The sequence below is a fragment of the Girardinichthys multiradiatus genome, chromosome 13, assembly GCF_021462225.1.
Source record: "Girardinichthys multiradiatus isolate DD_20200921_A chromosome 13, DD_fGirMul_XY1, whole genome shotgun sequence".
Lineage (NCBI taxonomy): Eukaryota > Metazoa > Chordata > Actinopteri > Cyprinodontiformes > Goodeidae > Girardinichthys > Girardinichthys multiradiatus.
In genome coordinates, this window is record NC_061806.1 from 42,783,996 (window position 1) to 42,808,554 (window position 24,559).

At 42.3% G+C, this 24,559-nt stretch overlaps 2 protein-coding genes and 1 long non-coding RNA gene across 3 annotated transcripts in view; all 3 read right to left on the minus strand.

Moving 5' to 3' along the window:
* Positions 1-3,005: 3,005 nt before the first annotated feature.
* LOC124878734 (protein argonaute-3-like) lies at positions 3,006-10,708 on the minus strand. The gene is made up of 7 exons (XM_047382815.1): positions 10,668-10,708; positions 10,379-10,469; positions 9,794-9,988; positions 8,650-8,784; positions 7,759-7,860; positions 7,429-7,628; positions 3,006-6,049 (listed from the first exon to the last, which is right to left on the minus strand). The coding sequence occupies exons 1-7, from the start codon at positions 10,706-10,708 to the stop codon at positions 5,941-5,943; spliced, it is 873 nt and encodes a 290-aa protein (XP_047238771.1). The 3' UTR covers positions 3,006-5,940.
* Positions 10,709-16,072: 5,364 nt separating this feature from the next.
* On the minus strand, positions 16,073-16,687 carry LOC124879972. The gene is made up of 2 exons (XR_007041185.1): positions 16,636-16,687; positions 16,073-16,505 (listed from the first exon to the last, which is right to left on the minus strand). It is a non-coding gene; the product is annotated as an uncharacterized LOC124879972 (long non-coding RNA).
* A 2,792-nt stretch (positions 16,688-19,479) lies between these two features.
* LOC124878841 (sodium/hydrogen exchanger 3-like) overlaps positions 19,480-24,559 on the minus strand; it is a 34,282-nt gene continuing 29,202 nt past the window's right edge. The window contains exons 15-16 of the mRNA XM_047382973.1: positions 20,336-20,413; positions 19,480-20,264 (exon numbers count right to left, since the gene is read on the minus strand). Coding sequence (XP_047238929.1) covers positions 19,993-20,264; positions 20,336-20,413 — 350 coding nt within the window. The 3' untranslated portion in view covers positions 19,480-19,992. The remainder of the gene's footprint in view (positions 20,265-20,335; positions 20,414-24,559) is intronic.

Consider the following 24,559-nt stretch of genomic DNA (forward strand, 5'->3'; position numbering starts at 1 on the left):
TTTGATGTTTTAGAACCAAAAGTTTCATTGAAAAAGTTGCTTCTTCTAAAAAGTCTTTTTGCTGCATTAAAGACCAAATATACTGCAGGCAAACAGACCCTGAATGCATGGTACTTCCATAATAAGCTAATATTTAGTGCAGCTCTAAATAATATGCATATTGCATATAGTGATATTGCAATAACAATAAATTTGTGATACATTGTGCAGCAAACAAGTAAAACTCACGTGTATTTGTCTTTAATTGTAATGTTCATCCTAACTAGGGTCAACATTACAACAACAGTTTAACAAAAGTAACATAGTCTGAACTCAAATTGTGCATTTTAAGCTCTAGAAATGATCCCTGCGACGGTTCTGTATCCAGAACCATCATCCATCACCGACTGATAGAACCACATGGAGCAGAGACTACTGTGGAGAACCTTAGTTCAGCTCTACAACAGAGAACAGCCTGATGTTAACCTCAGAGGAGTCAGCTTCTCTGGGCTCAGAGGCTTCTGGGATGGACCATCACACAATGAGAGCATGGATCAGTTCTTCAGATGTTGGTTGGAAAAGGAACATCCAGGCTGCTGTGAGGAACCAGTCCCTGCAGCCAGGCTCAGTGATGGGACGGTAAACTGTCTAAAACCTGCAGCCTCCAGTGAGAAGCTTTCCACTTTCAGTAGATGAGCCGGTCTTGGATTCAGCTCATGGACACATCATGTTCCCACCTCTTCCAGCTCTACGTAATCGAATCACCAACAGGACAGTAAACAGAGATGTCGTGTTTACTCTCACACCACCTGCTCAGGAGCTGCTTGTCACAGACAGGAAATGGCTGCAATCTGATCATCCGACAGTGTTTGAAGTACCTTCAGACCAGAAAGAGTCAGAGTTTACAGTGGGGCCTGAACACACCGTGGTCTAATCTCCGTGTTTACACTGCCTGCCAGCTGATATGACATCCTCAGCTTTTTAATTGGTGAAATCCTCGCTCCCATAAAACACTCCAACTTTAAACAGTGACTCTGTTCCTCTGAGTCACTGAAGGATGTTTGACCAGAGATCTGTTTCCATACCTTCTTCAGATACATGAAGCGGGAGTTTTAACAGGAGATCCCAAATTAAAGTTGTTTTTACCTAAACTGAACCAGTTTAGAGAAGGTGCTTCACGTTCAGCTTTTTACATTCAACACCAGAACCAGGAACATCTTTCTTATGTCCTTGAAGCCGTTCATTGATGGGCTCCAGGTGATGGTTGGTCCAGTTCTTTCTGCACCCTGGCCTCATTAATCCAGTGAATATCAGATTTGAAATGATCCTGGTCAATGATTTAAATTAGAATGGGTTTACCTCACGTCAACATCTGATGACTTTAGGGCTCATCATCTCGTCTAAATCCAAAATGTCCTGATAAATCATCTCTTTTTATTACCAATAAGCCACACAGAAACAGGCATTTTCTCTGGTGACCTAAGTGACCAGTGCATCATGGGTCCAGTCAGAGACAAAAATCCCCATTTTTAACCTCTAACCATCAAAATGAGACTTGGCCAGAACTTCAGTGAGCAGGTCATATTTTATTGATTGCTGGTGTTGATCTTGCCTGGACCTAGTTGTATATGTTTAATCATTTTATTGATAATCATGCTCCTTTTCATCATTGAAGCCTAAAGGGTCGAGTCGCTCCTTGGTTTACCACCGACTTACACAAGGGAAACCAGCATTGGGCACAGAGCAAGACATACTGGCTTTGAGGATCGCAGAAGAGGAAATGATCCAAGCCCATACCATGATACAGCCTCCTACCATAACAGAGCCTGGTTGCTGACAACAGGCTGGATGCTCCTCTGCCAACAAACATCTGGAGAACTGACGTTTGTTCTCCCTGTGTGATGGTCCAACACACAGTGGGACACAGATCAAGCAAATACATGAAAATCATGTGCATTGAATATATTCGCTTTATACTTTAGCTCATTTCTCGGTTAGCGAAACTAAAGGAATCGTGTGAGCAGCTCATTTTTAAACTTTCCTGCATATTTTATATTGAAACAAACCAGCAACTTTCCACGTCTGTGACTCCAGATCCGATAAACAATCTTTGATTCAGATGTTGCCCTGTGATGGACTGGTGACCTTTCCAAGGTGACCCCGCCTCTCGCCCCTGGACTGCTGGAGAGAGGCACCAGCTCCCCGTGATCCGTGATGGAATAAGCCGTATAGAAGATAGATGAATGAATGATAGGGAAGTCTGCAGGAGATCACCCTTTAACATTTGGTAACTATAAAACAATTTATGAATTCAGAAATAAAACTGATTGGGAAACATGTATCTCCTGACTCGCTGCTCAGTGAAAACATACATTTGTCTCCAGATTAATTAGCAGGTTGTGTGAAGTTCAATAATATTTGCAAGAAGTGAGAAAATATCAGATATCAAGAAATCTGTTCTTCTAATTCAATCAAACATATTTCAGAAAAACAAAATAACTAAACCAAAGATCAGAAAAGACCCCAAAAAAAATCAACTAACAGAAAGCAGAAACATCTTCTTGTACAGTTAAGCTGGAGTCCCCAGACCAACGCAGCGCGGTGCGCAACTGAAGTGGAAGTTATTCATGTTTTCAACATTTTTTAGCAAATCAAAAATCTGAAGAGTGTGGCATGCAAATATATTCAGCTGCTTTTGTTGTGATGCCTCTAAATAAAATCCAGTTCAACAACAAACCCCAAAATAACGGCAGCTGGACCTACTGCAGAGATTCTGCAAAGTTCTGACTCAGTGGGGGTGAATACAAATACATGTCACACGTTTCAGAGATTTATTCATTTAAAACATGTTTTTTCTTCCTTCCATTTTATGCGCTACTCTGTGTTGATCTGTCAGAAAATCCCAACAAAATTCACTCGGTTGAAATGTGACAAAATGTGGAAAACTTCACGGGGTGTGAATGTTTTCCAGGTGCTGTATCCCCCTAATATTTTAAAGCAGAAAATATTTCTCCCAAACACACAAATCAACTTGTTTCAATGTCTTTACTCAAAAAATTAAATACGACAAAAAGGCTCCAAATAAGAGAGAAAACAGTTTTCTTACAGTATCAGGATTCAACGCTAGTTTTTAAGTGCAACCTGCAGAGATTTCTTCCTTCGTGTTTCCAGAGTCCGACAGACCCACTGCAGAGTTCCGACCCGTTATTGCTGTTGTTTGAAAACATAAAGGAGGAACTGACAGAAGGGGGCGCTGCAGCCCACACATGGAGACTGAAATGAATACGCTTCATCACATCCACACTGACACACTCGGTACCAACAGTGGTGTTTGGATTCCGGTCGTGCTCCAGAGTTTCCATGATCACTCACGGGCTTTTTGGCCCGGTCCGTTCCGAAAGTTCAAGTTCTGCATATTTTATTTACTTGGCATTACACAAATATTACAACACATGACAGCGGGGTCACAGATCTGCACATATTAATGTAGGCCAGAACTTCATCAGCACCATCAGCAAAGGCACAGTCTGTAACGGTCACATGGGTCCAAAGGGACACTTCAGAACCTTCCCTCTCTAATAAAAACAGCTCTGAGGCAGAACAAGAAGAATCGGATCCATCATGTTGTTGAACCTGCAGCAGAATCCTGTTTGGAAGATGATGTCTGGTTCTGTTCTGGAGTCCAAAGGGTCACTCACTAAGTCAGAACCTGGAGTTTAAACCTTGATCTGTGCCGCAGTAACATACATTTCGACTTTTAATAAGAACCTCTTTTAAAGTTTTACAAGATAAATGAACAAATATGGAACATCAGCAGAAAACGGATCAGCGAATAATTTGGATTCGTTTTCAAAAATGAGCAAAAAAAACCAAAACATTTTGTTTATTTTTTAAATATAAAATAAATTAAATATGAGCTGCTTTTTATTTTCACACTCAAAGTTAGAAGGAATAACTAAATAAAATTTATAGCAAAGAATAAAATGCTGTTTATTATCTGTTGTTCCGCTAGATGTCGCCGTTCTGGCAAAGATCCACCGGGTTGGATTCTTCTGGTTCTGAGGTGGAAAAACCAGCCACGTCATCCACAGAAAACTCTGCATTAATCTGTGAAAACTGGCATGAAATGTGCTGGAGACACCTGGACCCAACCTGGAGCTACCTAGAAGAACACCCCCGGCTCGATTGTTTCATTTCTGTTTTCCAGGGATTTCATTTTTCACGTATTTAAAAGCAAAACTTTTACAATTTGTTTTATCTCTACTTGTCCCTTTACTGAAAGAAAATTGGCTCAAAATTCAATTATTTAAAAGCAAAAGCCAGTTTCTGAAAATAAAATCTATTTATGAAAGAGATGCACGAACCTAAATCTTTCCGTTAAAAGTTCAAAATTCATGAATTTAGAGTTAAAAGTTTTCATTTGAGCCGTTCTTTCATACCTGAACCTGATTGGACGGTGGTGGTTCAAACTGTCCAATCACAGTTATGGCGTTTCAGATAAACTGCTGCAGGTTCTGAAACAGAAACTAAACTAAAAACAAAACCAAAAAACTCCATTTGGAGTAAAAGTCAAGAAACGGCACCAGAACGTTGTAGAATTGCTTTGTAAAACCCACTTTAGTCCCAGAATCAAACCATCCACCATTTCATTTGTGAAGGAGTCATCACCGTCCAGTCAGGTTCAGTTAGGTCCAGGTTTAACTCCAGAACTAAAAGGTCAGAGTGGAAGTCATGGCGGAACATTTTTTAAACAGAACCTGACCCGAAACAAAACAAAAATCAAGGATTTTTCAAACTTGATCTCAGAATCTGATTATTATCCCTAAATTCTGTTCTTAAATAGGTTCTTTCAGATAAAAAGTGGCTAAACGTGCATTTGGTTCAAATCTATAATTATAAATATGTCTTCATGCGGACCTCAAAATGCTTCAATTTGAGGAGCTTAAAGGCATCTGTGAGAGAATGTCCTGCCTAAAGGTTCTGGAGGTCCATTCTCAGTCCCAACCTTCAAATACAATCGAACATGTTGAACACGTTAGATGCAGACGCGAACAAGCGGTTCTGATGGTTTCATGGTTTAGAACCTAAAAGAGCATCTGATGAAGCACCAGAAACGTTCAGAGCCAGAACACGTGTGATCTGATTCTTACAGCAGCTGGACGTGGCGAGCCAATCGGCACGAAGCTGCGAGCGAGCAGGCACGTAGGTTTGGTCCGAGTGATGAAGCTCCGACAGCTTCGTTTGGATTAAAGAGAAGAGGCTCAGCGGCACTGCAGCAGAAAACCCAAACATCTGATCGTTATTGCATAACGAGGCGCTGCTTATGTCCGAACCACAGAGACGGTTTCCGTCAGAAAGTCCAGTTTGAAGACATTTTCCAACCCAGCACCAACAGACTTGCTTCTCTGACACCAACAGACCCCACTACGTTTCGCCTGGCAGGAAAACAAGTTTGGTTTCTTAAATCTAAAGCTGTTAGTTTGTGACTAATGAGCAGAACCCTGTTGGGAAGAACCCGTCCAATTAAAAGGTTCCCTTCGTACCAGCTGATTTTAACCCAATCAGGCACTTTGAAAAAGACGACCCATTAGAAGGCGGAGTTGAAAACCGTTTCAGTAAACCTTATTGCACATCAGAACCGGTTCTAAACTAAAACAAGGATCTGAAATCAGGAGAATTTAAGTTAAAAAGAGAAAAGATCCATAAATATCAGGAGCAGTAAAACCCAAACGGTCCTCATCTCACGCCTGGATCACTGGTTCCAAACGCTTCATCAGGTTGTTGTTGGCAGAGTTTTCACCTCCCACCCACATAAGGCTGCTCAGCAGTTGGATCAGGACCGCTTCGTCTACAGGTTCTAACAGGCTGCTTTCTTCACAGCACATAAACCCAGAGAGTTAAAGACAATCAGGAGGGAGTAGCAGGCTTCATCACTGATCGCCTCTGGAGCTCCATGGGCATTCAGGCGAAGTACATGGTCCTCAGGGTGTCATGGTGGATCTGCACGGCCTTGGCCAGCGCCTGGGGGTCCCTGCCGTTACTCTGCCCTGAGATGTGGCTGCCCTCAGCGCTGAGGCAGACAGAAACAACAGTGAGACACGGACAAAGGACGGATCTCCACCACTGAACTGGGCTCAGCAGGACAAACCTGATTTCCCCATTTTGATCTCCACACTTTATTTTTCTTCTACATTCTAGATTAAAGATTCTAAAAATCTGTATTTTTCTTTACCTTAATAAATCTGAGGTCTAAGTTTCAAACCTTCATTAGATCAACATGATGGGAGTTTGTTAAAGTCAGAGTCCAGTTAGACCATCCATCAACTGACAGGTTCTGAATGTATCCATGAACATCAGCTGCAGCAGTGATCCGTTTTCCACTCTCTGACTCGAACTAACAACCGACTGTTAATCAGGATTTTAGCTTCCTAGAGCTAGCATGTGATAAACTACCTGAGGATGGACTGCTGGAGTTTGAGTGGCAGACGGACCATATGCAGAAAAGTGAGACTTTTAGCTGCTTCCATTCACTGCTGCTACATTTTACAGAACCACCAGTCGATAAAACGTATTCTGGCCACACAGGAGGTTTTAACACTGCAGTTATTCGCTGCAAATGAAAATTACAGGCAGCCTGGGTTTGTGTTTTTAAATGCCAGGGTATGGTACCAGTTTGTTAGGTCTCCAAGCCACTACCTCTCAGAAACATCTCTCCTGACTTTCTCCTCCCCACTGGATACTAATGGACCAACTAGATCTTCCCATATGACCAAAGAGTATAGCTATGATGAGCTACAAGCCTGAACACACGAGAGGAAAAGTTGGATCTTTGGCACCAGCAGCGTCTCACAAAGATACAATCTGATTCAATTTCTTTTGTTTCATTCATGGAAAACATGAAGAACTGCTTGGCACACAGGAGGTGCTTTGCAAGGACTTGCTGGTTGAAAAGTGGCCACCTAGTGGTGAGGTACCTCCCTGCTTCCTGAAGACATGACCTTCACGTTCTCTTCATTGCTTGAGATCTTTGTCCTGACACGTCTTCTGCCCGGTTCTGGCAGGAACATATGAAGGACCTGCTAACCTGCTGTCCTACCGGACATTTCTATGGACACTATAGACTCAGCATGTTTAAGTGAAAGCTTGAGGGCTGATGCAGCAGATGGTGACATCAGAATAGATTTTTATCCTAACAGTTTAAAGGCTGAATGTTTTTCCCTCTTCTGTTTCCCATCCATATTTAGACCTTCAGGCCTGCAGCTGCTTCTTTTGTCCACTAATGTGGACTTAAACCTGATTTTATTTAGGAACAAACTTTCAGGCTGTCTGTGTTTCATCCAGCACTGTGGAGCTTTTTTCTGCACAAACTCAAGAAGACCTTCAGAAGACCTGGGGGCAAGCGATCACAATGTCTAGATCACAGAAAGGAAAGAGGTTCATAAAACTCACCTGTCGTGCTCTTTGTCCACCAGGTGGTAGCGAGCGCGGAAGGCCACCAGGTGGGCGTAGTAGGCCGGAGCTGGGATGGAGACTGAGCGCGTGCAGCGGACGTAGGTGTGGCACAGCTGGTAGGTGAGGAGCTGGAACTCGTCTGCAGTGAAACAGTTATCGTCCCAGAGGACGTGGTAGTGGGACGGCCGACTGGTGCCCTGCAGGGAGGAGACAGATGCCGAGCGTCCGTCACTCAACAATCAGCAGAGAAAGAGGAAACCGACTTATTGCAGGACTGAGATTTGAAAGCAGGGCGGCAGCTGGTTGAGTGTAAAGTTGAAAGTTCACCTGGATTCCAGCGTGGCTGCACAGGTAGAAGTCAAACTCATACGGATGAGTGATGTCCGTGTCCACAGTGGTTCCTGCCGGAATGTTCCCACTTCGTCCAACCTGACAGAACCAGAACCAGTTTGTTTATTCAGATAAAAACATGATCCAAACAAGGGGTGTCCAAAGTGTGGCCCGAGGGCCATTTGTGGCCCTTGGAATGATTGTATGTGGCCCCCAGCAGAGAAAGAAACAAACTTTTTTCATTTATTTTTGGGATGACGTTTTTTCAGACAAATGAAACTTGTTGAAATGAAAATGTTACCAACATAAAGTCAGTCTTTAAATGAACCCGTTGCTTATCTTTCGTTTCATAGAAACACAAACATGCAGCGAGTTTTACTCGAAACGGACCTTGGCTGACCCGTCCAGGAGCTCTGGCTGAGAGCGGCCCATCTCCTGTTCTTCTTTCCTTTTTCCTCTTTATCTTTTGAATGAATAATCATCTACAGACCCATTTACTACAAAGGTTTGACTGCTTTGTTTTATTAAAACACTGCGTGGTTAGATGTCGTTGAGGTAAAAAAAAAAGATTTCTTCGAGGCCTGCAGCTACTTCCTCTGTTTCTGCAACAGGAGGAGGTCCTCCTACAGGAAGCTGCAGACTGGTGATATGATGATTTCCTGACATGTGACTCCAGGACCATACAGAACCTTTAGTTCCTCTGAACTTCTCTCTGAAAAATCCACCAATGTCCCCTGAAGCTCCATTAGGAAAGGTAGTTTTAAACATCACCTTCTAAACCTAGAAGCTTTACAGCGACTGGAGTTTTAACCTTAAATGTCTAGTCAAACTGGTCACCTCCCAGTTTGTGGTGTTTCACTCCACAGTATTAGGTCCTGCATCTCTCACCCGCTCGCTGCGATCTGCACAGAAGAGCCGTGTGTGATGGCGCTTCTGGACCACGATGAAGGTGATCCCTGGCTGGTACTCCTTCTCCAGACTGATGCACGCCTCCCTGATGGCCAACAGCTCGTAGTGCAGAACCTGCACAAACAGACCAACATGGAGGCCATCACTGAGCATTCTCACTTCATGCAAAGTAGGGTGTCTCTCTGAGAAGTAGGGTCTAGTTGTTCTGGTGTTTGGGTAGAGAAGGTGGCTGTGAAACATTTGACATTTTAACTCTATGTTCTCTCTTTCAGACTCTAACCTTGAAAACTGGATCAGAGTTTATCTGTTCTTTCTTTCTAGATGAAACGACTAAAGGAGCTACATCCATTAACATTCACTTTTCCTTCCCATAGAAAGTACTCCTGGATCAGTGCTTCTTTGTTCTCTTTGTGTCTCTGCTCTGTTCTCTCAAACCTCCAGTCGGTCGTGGCAGATGGCCGCTCACACTGAGCCTGGTTCTGGTTCTGCTGGAGGTTTCTTCCTGTTAAAAGGGAGTTTTTCCTCTCCACTGTCGCTACATGCATGCTCAGTATGAGGGATTGCTGCAAAGTCAACACCAGTGACTGTCCACTGTCTCTACATGCTCATCCAGGAGGAGTGAATGCTGCAAGTCACTGACTGGATGCAATCTGCTGGGTTTCCTTAGATAGAAAAACTTTTTATCCAATTTGAATAAATAACTGAATCTGACTGAACTGTTCAATGATTACGATTAATAGGAATGAATGAACCTGACTGTTGTGAAGAACTTTGAGACGACCTGCGATGTGAACTTAGGATATATAAATAAACTGGATTGATTTTTATTGAATTTTAGTTGCTCTGCTGCAGAAAATTGGCTCAGTCCCTTTTTCGATATTAATTTGGAAGAAGCCAGCTGTCATAATGTCTTCATTTAAATGTTTTTTCACAAGTTAAAGAAAGTCTCAAATCTATCTTGTCTCCTCCGCAGCTCAGAACTGCGACTTTGTGAAGGATTAAACTGGCTTTAATGGACTTTGAATTCTTCTCTGTTTCCATCTGATCCTAATATAGATGAACACATTAGGAGTAATATTTCAATGTTTCATTGAACTGTTCAGAGGTGGCAGCGAAGGGTCACCTGTCTGAACTGCCCCTCTGACACTCCGTCTCTGTAGAAGATGATCCTGGTCGGCTTGTACCGCGTCGACTTGTAGAACTGGATCAGGAGCTCTCTCACCATGGAAGCCAGGTCCTGGATGACCTCCTGCCTGGGCTTCTGGACCCGGACGGTAGCGCAGTATCTGCTGGGGTGGGCGTCCATGCTGCCGACCACCTGCAGAGGAAGATCAGCTGGAGGGTTAGAGCGGGGTGGTGCAGACGTACAGTGACATCACAGCAGGGCTCGACATGAAGCTAGATGTTGGAGCTTTGAAGCTCGTAATGATGCTACATTTATCTTCTCTGAGATCACTTCATAACGTCTCCTTTCACCTCAGTTTTCAGGGTTTTTTCCAGAAAAGAAAACACCTTGATGGATATGGTGAAGACATCCAGGGCATTTTAAATGCTTCAACTGTAGGGGGCAACATAGAGCCACAAGCCTACTGCCCTGCTAGAGTTTGAGGAGTTTTTGTGGTTAAATTTAAACAGGATCGCAGCAGAGGATCCAGATGCATGTTTAGGTTGGTCAGACTTCCTGCAGGAATATGCCAGATGTTCTCACCGCAGCGATCGATGGCTTCTTCCCATCTCCGGCTGGAGGATGAGTGACGTCCGCTCCGAGGAAGATGATTGGCTGATGGAACACAGATGGTCTGAAGGAAAATAAAAGCAAAAAACTTCCATAAACAAAACAAGTCAGAGTTGACCATCTTCATGAGCTCTGAAAGAATGAGGAGATAGAAAACCTCCAGGAGACAGCAGCATGATCCGTTTTCCACTCTCTGACTCGAACTAACAACCGACTGTTAATCAGGATTTTAGCTTCCTAGAGCTAGCATGTGATAAACTACCTGAGGATGGACTGCTGGAGTTTGAGTGGCAGACGGACCATATGCAGAAAAGTGAGACTTTTAGCTGCTTCCATTCACTGCTGCTACATTTTACAGAACCACCAGTCGATAAAACGTATTCTGGCCACACAGGAGGTTTTAACACTGCAGTTATTCGCTGCAAATGAAAATTACAGGCAGCCTGGGTTTGTGTTTTTAAATGCCAGGGTATGGTACCAGTTTGTTAGGTCTCCAAGCCACTACCTCTCAGAAACATCTCTCCTGACTTTCTCCTCCCCACTGGATACTAATGGACCATCTAGATCTTCCCATATGACCAAAGAGTATAGCTATGATGAGCTACAAGCCTGAACACACGAGAGGAAAAGTTGGATCTTTGGCACCAGCAGCGTCTCACAAAGATACAATCTGATTCAATTTCTTTTGTTTCATTCATGGAAAACATGAAGAACTGCTTGGCACACAGGAGGTGCTTTGCAAGGACTTGCTGGTTGAAAAGTGGCCACCTAGTGGTGAGGTACCTCCCTGCTTCCTGAAGACATGACCTTCACGTTCTCTTCATTGCTTGAGATCTTTGTCCTGACACGTCTTCTGCCCGGTTCTGGCAGGAACATATGAAGGACCTGCTAACCTGCTGTCCTACCGGACATTTCTATGGACACTATAGACTCAGCATGTTTAAGTGAAAGCTTGAGGGCTGATGCAGCAGATGGTGACATCAGAATAGATTTTTATCCTAACAGTTTAAAGGCTGAATGTTTTTCCCTTGTTGTGGAATTTTCTTATCAAAGTGGGTAGAAGTTGACTCATAACAAGAGAAAATCCGGACTTTGTCTTATAAGTTTTATTCAAAGGCATTCAGCGTTTGAAGACCCTGACACTGAGGTTAGTCAGTGAAACAGAGCCCCGATCAACATTTACACACAGTATTTATACCAGAACATGACAGTGTTATCTCAACTTCAAAGAGTCTGTGTTTTACGACCCCAGACCCTTCCCGGGTTCAGAGGTGACTAGGTTACCTAGGAACAACCATCTACTCTCCAAGAGGCATCACCCTAACGAATGCCCTTAACCATTAAACTTCTGATAATGGCTTTTACAGCTTCCTCCTCTAACACAGATGTTCACTGGAGTGAGGTAAACCAAAGGTCATACACTGTGGAATGCTTACTGCAAGAATTTCCATCACATTCCTTTCTTCTGATTACAAGATAATCACAACTAAAGGAAAATTCTTCAAAACCATCACCCCTCTCAGCTAACAGATAATCCAAAGCCATTCTAGTTTGCAAACTCATCGTTCTAATAGCTTAGGCTGATTGAAGTATAAGTTGTGACCGTATGTAGTAAGTGAGCTAGATAACATACTCCAGACCAAGTAGCAGGCAGATACAGATATGATCTATTTCCACACATCCAAACCATGTTCTTAGGACACGAGAACCCATCTCTACTAGGAAAAGTAACAAGAACCCTGGTTAATTTACCTGCCATGCCATACAATTGACTTCCATTCGGTAAGGCTGTAAGATTAAGAGTTAACACAAAAGGATCTGGAGCCAAAGATTCTGAAATAGTATACGGATCAGTCCTGACAGGACAAGGTCCAGATGTATTACTGTGGATCAAGGCACATGAAACTGGTATAATAGTTTTACAACCCACCGTCTTTCCAAGGAAATAAGGTGTGCTTTCCTCCTGAGCAATACAAATATCTGGATCTTTAATTGGATTTCTATTACCCCGAAATCTATAAAGAGTTCCTGTAGACGCACACGTTAAATTAGTCTCACTAGAAAATTTACTAACATTTCTGCTTGTCTGTACAGCATAATTCCTCACCCAAGGAAAAATGACCTCCACCAACCGGTTATCTGGAAAGAAAGTAGCTAGAGTATAAGCAGTATCAATAGGAACTGGTACCAAAAATGGTCGATCATTAATAGCATGTGGAATCAAACAACAAACATAGCAACTGTCCTTTCTTATCTTCCTCACGGTTTGATGCATCAGTTGCCACCAGACATTATCAGTATGATCATAGTAGTCAGAAAAGTGATGGATCTCTCTTCAAATCAGCTGATGAGCATTATTAACACAATTCCTCAAATTAGCCTTACATTGTCTTTGCTGCACCTTTTCCCAAATGAACACAAGAGTTATAAAAATACTTGAAATACCAATCATTAGCATCAGAACAGACCATCTTCCATTTAACTGCATCGTGACCTTGAAGTGGAATGTCCTTTCTTCTGGTACTGAAAGCAAACAGTTTCTTTTTTTAAAGAAAACAAATTATAAACACAACTTAAAAAACAAAAAATCCTGCCGACTCTCCTGAGTGGCTTCAAGCTGCCCTGTTACCAGTCTGGTACAGGTGGGCGGTCGTAGGAAGCTCCTCTAGAAATATATTTAGAAACAGGAACTCTAACCTGCTTAAGAAATTAAGGAGAATAAGCATCGTGGCGCATATTTGACTGTCTCTCTGTTGCAGGCGTCACCAGTTCATCCAGAGAAAGGTTATGTGCAAATGTGTAGAGGTCTTCCCTGTATGTTTCCTATGTGTCTCTCACTGTGGTGTGTGTGCAGTGAGGCAAATGACCTTATGACTTCTAACTTTCAGGCAATGCGATGGCCTTAAGTAGATTCTGAAATAACGTTGCACTGCCCAAGGGATTATTGTGCCCTTGTAAGAACAGTGTTCTTCAACCACCTGTTCAATCACTCGCCAGTGATCAGCTTACAGTTCTTTATCTTGTGGTGGTCCGCTGTCCTCACACCTTTCAGGCCGTGGATGATCCAGTTGGAAGATGACTTGCGTCCTGGAAGCCAGATGAAACTGGAGGAGCTGGAGCTTTCCTGCAGCTTTCCTGCAGCTTTTCTGGCTGTCTAGTAGGATCTGATATGGGCCATTCCAGCACCTGGACTTCCTGTGTTTTCTCCTAAATTCTCTGACCAGAATCCAGTCGCCAGGAATAAAGGACTGGAGGGTGGAAGTGGCTGTTTCTGGTAATGCAGCCTTCACTGTCTGTGAAACTTGAGAAAACACAGTGGACAGGTTTTGACAGTAAAACAACATCCTATCTCCACACAAAGATGTGGAAGAAAATTATCTTGGCAATATCCCCATGTCCAAATTAGGAGACCTGCCACACAGCACTTCAAAAGGACTGAGATTTGCCTGTGTCCTTTGTCTCAATCTCATATAAGTGAGAACAGGGCCTTCACAACACTTGGCTAATTTTCAATTCAAAGTCCCCTTCTCAAACATAAGTGCTTAACTACATGAACTTCATCAAAACATCCAACAAAATCCAAATAATTGATCTTCTGACTTCACCTGATATACTAGCAATGACCATCAGCTAAATATTCTGAATATCAAAAATGTGACATGATGTTTGAGGAAGGTCTGATTACAGGTCAACATTTCATAGTTTCAGAATACCCAAAAAGAATTTCAAAAATGGTCTAATCTATGGAGATGTAAAATTTCACAAAAGAATCAACACCATAATTTCAGAGAGGTTTTCAGAATGTGGTCTCAGGGAGCTATGCACCATTTATATAAACAAAGTACAACGTCTCTCTCGCATTGTCACTAAGTCCTCACTGGAGGTCTGAGCTACCCTTTTTCCCATGAGTGCTAAAACTTTTGGAACCCCATGTTACTTTATTCTGACATTCCCCTCTTCTGGCGCAGGGTCCAACCCATGCGACAATCCAGCAAAAAGTTTGTACAAAAATGTTTTAGTAACCAAGATCACATAACCTAGAACCAAAGAAATGAATTCTGACATAACTATGTGTCACTATGAATTTAACGAAAGCAACATAAAGAAAATCCAGATGTTTTTAACTGCAATTCAGTTCCATTAACAACTAAACACAAACTTTAGTTATTCAGTTCATCAATGTTTCACTTAGAAATTAGTCACATATCATCCTAATTTGTCTTGTACAAAGATGAGTATTAGATTAATGGACATCCAATGTAATTTGGATGAATAAACCCTACAAATTGAATCTAATAAATAATTCCCACCAAGTATAAAGGCATGACTCTGATTCTTTATCAAAAATATATTCCTTACTTTTGGCATATCTTGAATTGTCAGCTAGCTTAATGGTACCAGGGAAACTTTCAATCTAATAAATCACCAATGATTCTGCATGCAAAACTAATTCTTCAAACTAGTTTAAACTATTTCATTAACCTTTTAATAATAAAACACATAAATCTAAAAGTCATGCTACATCCTTAATCATTATACAAAAAAAAACATGTTTTTAAGGCAACAATCACTACAAGCATTTTGACTCTATTGTCTCTTAAACAGTGTTAAAACTCAGGAAGGGAGGTGCTGAGCGTTACCATGACAGCAAAGGCATGAACCAATCTAGTAGGTGGGCGGAGTCAGGCAGAACTAACCTTTGATTGACAGCCTATGGGCGGACCCACAGTTTCTTCATCCCATCCCACATTAGTGTAACTTAAACTGCAAAACTGTTAACATGCACCTACCTCAGAAACAAGCTGCTTATTAACTCTCCTGAAAACTCAAAGTTTAATCAATCTGGGATTTAGAAACATTATTCTAAACATGGATTATTGTTTCATGCAACATATAAACAAACATTCATTCCAACAAAACAAAGACAAAACATCAAAGACAGACAAATGGCCAAATTTGAAGCTTCAAGAATTCAAAGAAATTTTTAACAATCTCTTTTCAGAATATGTTTTCTCAACCATATCTTTTAATGCTATAATTGATCAATGTTGTTATGACAATCTTCAGGATTGTTTTTTTTAAAAATGAGTGCACATATTCCAAAAAATCTCAAAGTATTTAGAAGCACAGCAACAGTTTTCTCTTATATGAATCCAAATTTACTGATGCTGAAACCTTTTGCTAATTCTTTGTACTGTAACTCTGTAATAATAACTACAATCCTGTTCGTGACGCCAAAATTGTTGTGGAATTTTCTTATCAAAGTGGGTAGAAGTTGACTCATAACAAGAGAAAATCCGGACTTTGTCTTATAAGTTTTATTCAAAGGCATTCAGCGTTTGAAGACCCTGACACTGAGGTTAGTCAGTGAAACAGAGCCCCGATCAACATTTACACACAGTATTTATACCAGAACATGACAGTGTTATCTCAACTTCAAAGAGTCTGTGTTTTACGACCCCAGACCCTTCCCGGGTTCAGAGGTGACTAGGTTACCTAGGAACAACCATCTACTCTCCAAGAGGCATCACCCTAACGAATGCCCTTAACCATTAAACTTCTGATAATGGCTTTTACAGCTTCCTCCTCTAACACAGATGTTCACTGGAGTGAGGTAAACCAAAGGTCATACACTGTGGAATGCTTACTGCAAGAATTTCCATCACACCCTCTTCTGTTTCCCATCCATATTTAGACCTTCAGGCCTGCAGCTGCTTCTTTTGTCCACTAATGTGGACTTAAACCTGATTTTATTTAGGAACAAACTTTCAGGCTGTCTGTGTTTCATCCAGCACTGTGGAGCTTTTTTCTGCACAAACTCAAGAAGACCTTCAGAAGACCTGGGGGCAAGCGATCACAATGTCTAGATCACAGAAAGGAAAGAGGTTCATAAAACTCACCTGTCGTGCTCTTTGTCCACCAGGTGGTAGCGAGCGCGGAAGGCCACCAGGTGGGCGTAGTAGGCCGGAGCTGGGATGGAGACTGAGCGCGTGCAGCGGACGTAGGTGTGGCACAGCTGGTAGGTGAGGAGCTGGAACTCGTCTGCAGTGAAACAGTTATCGTCCCAGAGGACGTGGTAGTGGGACGGCCGACTGGTGCCCTGCAGGGAGGAGACAGATGCCGAGCGTCCGTCACTCAACAATCAGCAGAGAAAGAGGAAACCGACTTATTGCAGGACTGAGATTTGAAAGCAGGGCGGCAGCTGGTTGAGTGTAAAGTTGAAAGTTCACCTGGATTCCAGCGTGGCTGCACAGGTAGAAGTCAAACTCATACGGATGAGTGAACAGAGGAAGTAGCTGCAGGCCTCGAAGAAATGGAAAAATCTGTTTTTTATTGTGTTTTTTTTTTTTACCTCAACGACATCTAACCACGCAGTGTTTTAATAAAACAAAGCAGTCAAACCTTTGTAGTAAATGGGTCTGTAGATGATTATTCATTCAAAAGATAAAGAGGAAAAAGGAAAGAAGAACAGGAGATGGGCCGCTCTCAGCCAGAGCTCCTGGACGGGTCAGCCAAGGTCCGTTTCGAGTAAAACTCGCTGCATGTTTGTGTTTCTATGAAACGAAAGATAAGCAACGGGTTCATTTAAAGACTGACTTTATGTTGGTAACATTTTCATTTCAACAAGTTTCATTTGTCTGAAAAAACGTCATCCCAAAAATAAATGAAAAAAGTTTGTTTCTTTCTCTGCTGGGGGCCACATACAATCATTCCAAGGGCCACAAATGGCCCTCGGGCCACACTTTGGACACCCCTTGTTTGGATCATGTTTTTATCTGAATAAACAAACTGGTTCTGGTTCTGTCAGGTTGGACGAAGTGGGAACATTCCGGCAGGAACCACTGTGGACACGGATTACTCCCTCCTGCACCCTATACATTTTAATAATTACAGGTACAGTGTCCCCGGTCGTGGAGGCGGATGGCATGTTGGTGGTCAGCTGGTCGTGGTGTATGGTGTGGAGCACCCAGAGGAAGGGGTTGAGCCAGCAGGGCACTGGGAGATGTGTGCTACAACTGCGGTATGGCACCTCTACCACCCCAGCAGGGCCAGTATCCACAGATGGGTGGACACCCGTCTTATAGCCCATACTGACACCCCTGAGGAGGACCAAGGCAGCGTGGGCACAGCAGATCCCATGTTGCCTGAACACAGCAACCTCCTAAACCACTGTTCTCCTTTTTGGCATGTGGACAAATGCTTCAGCATGAACAATATTTTTACAGCCAGTGGCAGAGGCATATGCTGACATCTACTGGAGACTGTTGACCGAACCTCCAAGCAGCATCTTCTCTGTGTATCAGCTGTGGAAACCCTGGATTCAAAGTCTCAGCCCCTACACCTCTCCGCCTGACCCGCCCCATGTCACTCTGTTCTACGACCGTTGTCACACAGAATGGTACCAGATTTGTTTAATGAAACAGTAGAAGGTAGGACATGGTTTATTTTATCCAAAAATATTTATGTGGCTCTTGAGGGTGTGGCTGCAACAGTTGATTTAACACCTGACCAAGCAGAATGGTATTTACTGTCAGATGAAGCTGTTCCTCATGTTTCTTTTTCTTTGCATCCTGAGTATCAAGCTAAGGAATTGGGAGGAGTGGTAAAGCGCTCTCTGGCAGCTGGGGACTGGCAGGACACCTCAGTCACCAACTTAAGTTTGGTTACAGAGTTCTCAAAACAGGTTCCAGAGAAACTAACCGAGGGACCTCAGCCAACCACGTCCAATGCTGAGTGGGTCCTGCTGAAGGTGATCAAATGAAGTGGTCAGAACCCAGGTGGACCGGTCCATTCCAGGTCACAGACAGAACCTCACATGCGGTGAGACTCAAGGGTAAAGGCGACACCTGGTACCACTGGAGTCAGTGTACAGTGACAGACGCTCCGCAGAGATCCCTCGCTGAGGTCCAGGAAAATCTGAGAGAGAACACGACAACAGAAGAGCTACCTTCTCACCCTATAGAAGGGGCAGAATAATCCCCTAGGGGTGAGGAGAAATCATCATACCCATAGGTTAGTCTACACCTTGGGTTCAACAATCTGTAAAAGTATTCATACCCACATAGGGGCAGAATAATCCCCTGGTATGAATCTCAGGCTCCAGGTCAGTCTACACCTGTGAGTTGAAGACCAGGACAGCATACAGCAGAAGAGTAAGTACCTCTGAGTATAATTGTCTTTGTACTCATGAAAATAATCTTACAGTTAAAAAATCCAAAAGAAGTGGCTGTTAAGTGAGATGAGAATATGAGCAAATATAAGATAAACAGCGAGGAAATGTTGGAATAATTGAATATAGATTTATCTTATATATTTTCCTTTTCTATTAATTTGACTATTTGATCTTTATAACCTTTCATGATGTATGTGTGAGTAAGGATGTGATGAGTTTGTCTGCAGGCAAGGATCAAAGGTGGAGCTGAGAAAGAAGCAGTCACAGATGAGGAGGTCATAAAGTTGAAGGCTGATTGTGCTGAACAGAAGAGACACTGATCCTAAGATTGGAGGAGACTGTGGAAGTGTGTTGTTACAAGATAATGGTGTTTATGACCTGTTTACAATGAAGCTGTTTTTCCCATCCTTAGAGAGCGACGTTTTTTGTAACTAGGGAGCCCCAAAGATAATAAAAAGAGAGGAACGGACAGATGGTTTTCAGAGTGGTAGGAGATTTGTAACTGAAAGCACATCTCTGTCTGTTCTCCTCGCAGCGAGTAAAATAACTAATTCTTTGTCTTTCTCTTCTTTTTGTGAAGTTATAAGTATTTTAGGTTGTTTGAACCTGGCAGAAGGATATTATGGTGACCCCCACAGTCCGACTGGAGGGGTTAGATCAAAAGGATTGTTTTCCTTACTGCCAGCTTGGAAGTTCTGAAACTGACTGTTTGTTTTTGCAAGAATGAAATGACATTATAGACTAATATCTAGTTGTTTTAATACTTCCTGAAATACCCTTTAGGGTTAATGACAGGAAAGACTGCGTGCATGATAAAGAAGTGAGTTAGTGTGAGCATTTAGTTCTCACTTGTGGAGTACATTTATGCACTTTCAGGTTTAAAATAAACTCAACAGAAACAGAAAAGTTGTTCACTTTTATTTCTAAAGTCTGTTTCCATTCAGTCAGTCAGAAAACATTTACATATGCATTACATCTTAAATACTGTCCTCTGCACATTTGACTTTACAAACTGAGAATAAATACATAAATGTGTCTATATCATGCATAATACATTTTAACAACAGTTTTATATTAAAATCTAAGAAAAACAATAAAACACACATGAACTCAGATCATATATTAGATTTTGTGTCCCACTAATTATAAACCCCCTCCTTATCATCCATAACATCATTTTTAAATGTTTTACATCACATTCAGGGACAGGAAACTCAAGAAGCACCGTTTGTGGATCACATCTGAACCAGAGATGTTTACAGCAACAGACGATGTTTACTGATGAGCGTAAAGTTGTTAATTTCAGAAACGTAGTTTCAGTTCAGGCGCTGACCCTGTGGTTGATATCCTGGAAACGGTGTAAAGTCTGAGGTCAGTTTCTGTGCCTCTAGGAGTCAGGTGTAATCAGGGGGGGCTACAGGTGATCATCTTGAGGGGGAGATGGAGGTGGGTGCAGGTGTTCTCGGTCCTCTTGCTCTTCATCTTCCACCTGGAAGGTGTCATCGGATCGAGTCCTGGTTCTCAGCGAAGGCAGGTGGTGTCCCGGCACCCATGGCAGCCTCACCTGGGCTCGTTCCGATGGAGCCACCAGATTCACTTCTGGCTCAGCATCCGCCAACCAGGGAGGGATGTGCATCGCCGATGAGGGGTTCAGGTCCGGCATGAAGGCTGGGTTCTTGATTCCAGCTGCAGGAGACACAGGAACCATCAGAACTGGCTGGGTTTAAACAATAAAGGGAGTCATGTTGATGATCTACCTCCTGCTCTGTAGCTGATCTTCATGGGGAAGGAAGCATCATAGCCTGAAGCACTGTCTCCTTCTGAAAACTCAAAATCTGAAAAGATGAATGATGTTTTTAGTGAACATGTAAATCACTTGAATTAAGATGAACAACTCCTTTGAGTTACATGGTTTTAAACATAATTTGTCTCCATTCCGCTCAGCTCTTCTTCAACCACAACAAACTTGCACAGTGTCTGCATTGCTGCAGATGCTTCCATGTTCCACCTAAAGAGCTCCTACTTATGAGCAGGACCCAGAGATGACCTAAACTCCTTTACTTGTGGCCAGGTTTACGCCTCCAACATGAAGGGAGAAATTGGTTAATTTTTCATGGTCTCATCCATGAAAACTGGTCAAATCCAAAGCTCTTGGAAGCCCTCAACTCCATGGCTGGGCCTAGAAACTCTTCCCATAACCGGTCTAAACAGAAAAGGTCCAGCAGGGCAAAGACTGAATGACCCTTAGTAAGGGGATTGAACATTGTCTTCCTAAAGTACCCATCAAAGGAAACCACCAGAAACTCTGTGGTGAGCCTTCTCTTAGCACAACACGACACATAATGGCAGGAAGGGAAAACTTCTTTACTACATCTGAGATGCATGACGTTTTCAACTTCCCACCGGCTTGGGACAGAAACGGATTTATTACTCCTGCATCTGAGGTCCAGTTGGACTCTTCCTTTTAAAATTTCACACTTCTCAACAAATGGTTGAGAAGTGTTGGACCACTTGTTTGCTGAATATTGGACCATGTGCATGTTGCTGGACACCACCAGCCCTCCTGGTGTTTTCAGCCATTTTGTGTCCAGGGCAGTCTGCTCCTGCAGAGTGCCGTCTGGCGCTGTGGCTGATGTGGCTGGGCGTCCCACGTCTGACGTCACAAGACGCTATATAACAGGGCCTCCATTTTGAACCCCCACCTTCAGCTGGAGATCGTGACCCGATCACCAACATCTGAAGCATCACCTGGAGAAAAGTCCCGAGTGGATTTTATTTATTCTCTCTCGTTGGCCAATGAACAATTCATAACTGAGGTTTCTGGACTAAGAAGGCCAGGAATTTCACTTTGCCGATCGAAGACGTGAGTTTAACACGTAACTAAAAACACGGAGTTTGAGGAGACAAATCACCACCGTGTTTCATCCTAAGTCGACTTTGATGGTCAGATCACGTTTTTCCCCTTTTTGCCAAGGAGGCCAAAGGACGAAGACTGACCGCTTTCTTGGAGTTTAACTGCGGACGCACAACCACGCTTCACCCCCCTTTTTCCCTTCCTCGCTCGACCCCGCTCAGAAGAAAGCCGACAACAAGTAATATCCATCCTTTATTTTATTTATTTCTTAGAAAGCCTGAGCAGAGTAGGAGGTCTTAGTGCGATGAGATTTGCTAGTTAGAATCTAATGTGTTCTGAATGATATGTCCATGTAACCTTGTTACTGAAACTTTGATGTGCTGTGTTGATGTCTGAAGCCGCTGCGCTCTCAGCTCTGTGCGTGTTTTGTGGGGTAATTTACCACCTGAGAGTCAGTGCAGGTGCGCTGTGAGACTGGACTGCTAAAATAACCTCATGGTGAAATACCCCATTTTTCTTTATCTTCAACCTCACTGCTTGCTAGCTTGCCGCCAAAAGTTTTATAACTCTTTGTCTGCTCAAGAGTTGGGGGAGGTTTTATGACTGAGTATAACTGGGTTACAGTTGGAGCTGCGCCCCACCCTCCACTCACCCCCACACCCCTTCGTCATATTCTCATTTTTGCCATAACTGCTGGTTGATTCAATACACACCCACTGCTGTTTTGCTTTATTTTGCTTAGTTAGATATTTTACCCCTTTTGTGTAGAACTTTGCATGTTGAGTAGGTGACTTAATAAATATTCACATAGATGATAACAGAAGGCGTTCTGTGTTTATTTTGTGCAAGAGGTATTCGTCAGTCAAGATAAGGTTAAAGTTCCCCACGTTTCGGCAGAAACAGCTGATTAAACAGTGACATCTCTGGTAATAGTTATTAATTATTATGGAGTATTTAACGGTTGTAATTGTCAAAGGCGTTGAGCCACAATTACAACACCAGAAACATCTCTGGTCTCGATTCAGAAATGAGGATTTTGGTTAAGAAATTGATTTAGTCAAATTATGATTTTTAATTATAATTATTGATCAAGATTAATCAATCAATAATCATAACTCCCAACATATGGCGTCCCTGGGTGGGCCTTAAAAAGACAGACATCAAATCACTGTTGCACAGAATAAACAATAGTGATCTCCGTTAACTAGACGTTTTATTGTGAGATTTTTTGAGTTTCGCACAGAACGTTTGTGAATTAGGGGATAATTTGACTAGGGTTTGCTCAGTTCTGCTGCAGAGGATAAGATAATCTTTCAGAGGTGTTTGCAAGGTGAAAGTTGGTTTAACTTGTGGAAAATTTAAAGTTAATTTCCAAGCGGTCAGCCTCCTGGATCAGTTGCAGAAAATCAGCGCTGATAAGCAGCAGACCTGCCCCCAATGTCCGCTGGGCGTAATTACAGTTGTGACCAACATTCTCCCAGTCAGGTAGAGAACAACACCTACATCTGGTGGCCATTCAATAAAATTGCAGTTGCAGCTGGATTTCTCAAACCGCAGACCTGCACTCGGTACCATCTGGTGGTCACTAGGGAGAATTGCATTTCCCACTTTGATTTTAATCACTCAGTTCATTAACACAGGCAGATAATTCCATCACCTATGATCAAAAGGGCATAACTTAAAGTTGAAAGTTGAAGTTACAGATCATTCATTACCCCTTTTGGATAAAAGTTTGGTGTTTTGCTGGGTTTTATTGTGTGAAGCATGTTTTGATCTGACTCATAAAACTAACTTAGTTGTCTAACAAGAAGGTAGGAGATCCATATTAGAGAACACTAACATTTATCTGAAGCTAAGAACAGCATTGAATGTTTTAGTCTCGTTTTCCCATTTTTAAAATTTTATTTTGAATTTGGTTTTGGTTTATTTCAAAAGTCTTTCTCTTCTTTTTTTTTTCTTTCCCTTTTTGGGTGTGTTTGCTTGATTACTCCCATTAAAGCATAGACTTGGGTAAGCCACAGTTTGAACGGTCAAACCTGTGTGCCCATTTTAAGCAAACCCATACACCTGGAAGACACATATATGAATCAGACAGCTAGCTGAACAGCTTAACCTGTTGTGTGCTGCTAATTAATTTTGGCAATCATTTAATCACTGAACAGCTTAGCCTGTTTATGCTGCTAATTTATTTAGCTATCATTTAATCACTGAACAGCTTAGCCTGTTTGTGCTGCTAATTAATTTAGTTATCATTTAATCATTGAACAGCTTGGCCTGTTTGTGCTGCTAATTAATTTATCTATCATTTAATCACTGGACAGCTTAGCCTGTTTGCAAGAGGTATTCGTCAGTCAAGATAAGGTCAAAGTTCCACACGTTTCGGTAGAAACGGCCGATTAAACAGTGACATCTCAGTGACAATTATTATGGAGTATTTAACGGTTGTAATTATCAAAGGCGTTGAGCCACAATTACAACACCAGAAACATCCCTGGTCTCGATTCAGAAATGAGGATTTTGGTTAAGAAATTGATTTAGTCAAATTATGATTTTTAATTATAATTATTGATCAAGATTAATCAATCAATAATCATAACTCCCAACAGAAGTGTGATCCTTACTAGTTAGAACTCACCATGTGCTCCTCTTTCTAAACAAGGAGGTCCACCACCCCGTCTGTTGGCTAAAGGCACTGACCCCTACCAGACAGAAGGGAATGGATTTCCACCTTTAGGTTGGAAACAAGTTACCGCCACAACTGGACGTCGTACCTCGTTGTACCTCCACCAGGACAGCTCAGGAACATCTAAGATTCTGCTGTGGATTATGGCCAAACATCCCCACTTTGGTCACCTCCGTTTAAAACAGATTGTTTCAGAAGTCTTGTGGTTCATTTAGATGCAGCTTTAGAAAACTTAAGTCCTGCTGGCAGGTTAATAGACAGCAGTGTATTTTTAAGGTCATTGCTGTGGTCTTTTTGTCCTGGCATTGTGTTAACACACACCAACATGCTTCAGATCAGCAAACGGATAAAACTTCTTAGGTTTTATATCTCAGGTTGTTTTTGGCTTTTTTGATCCTGGAAATTAAAATATTAGAACTCAAAGATGTTGGAGTTACTTTCCAG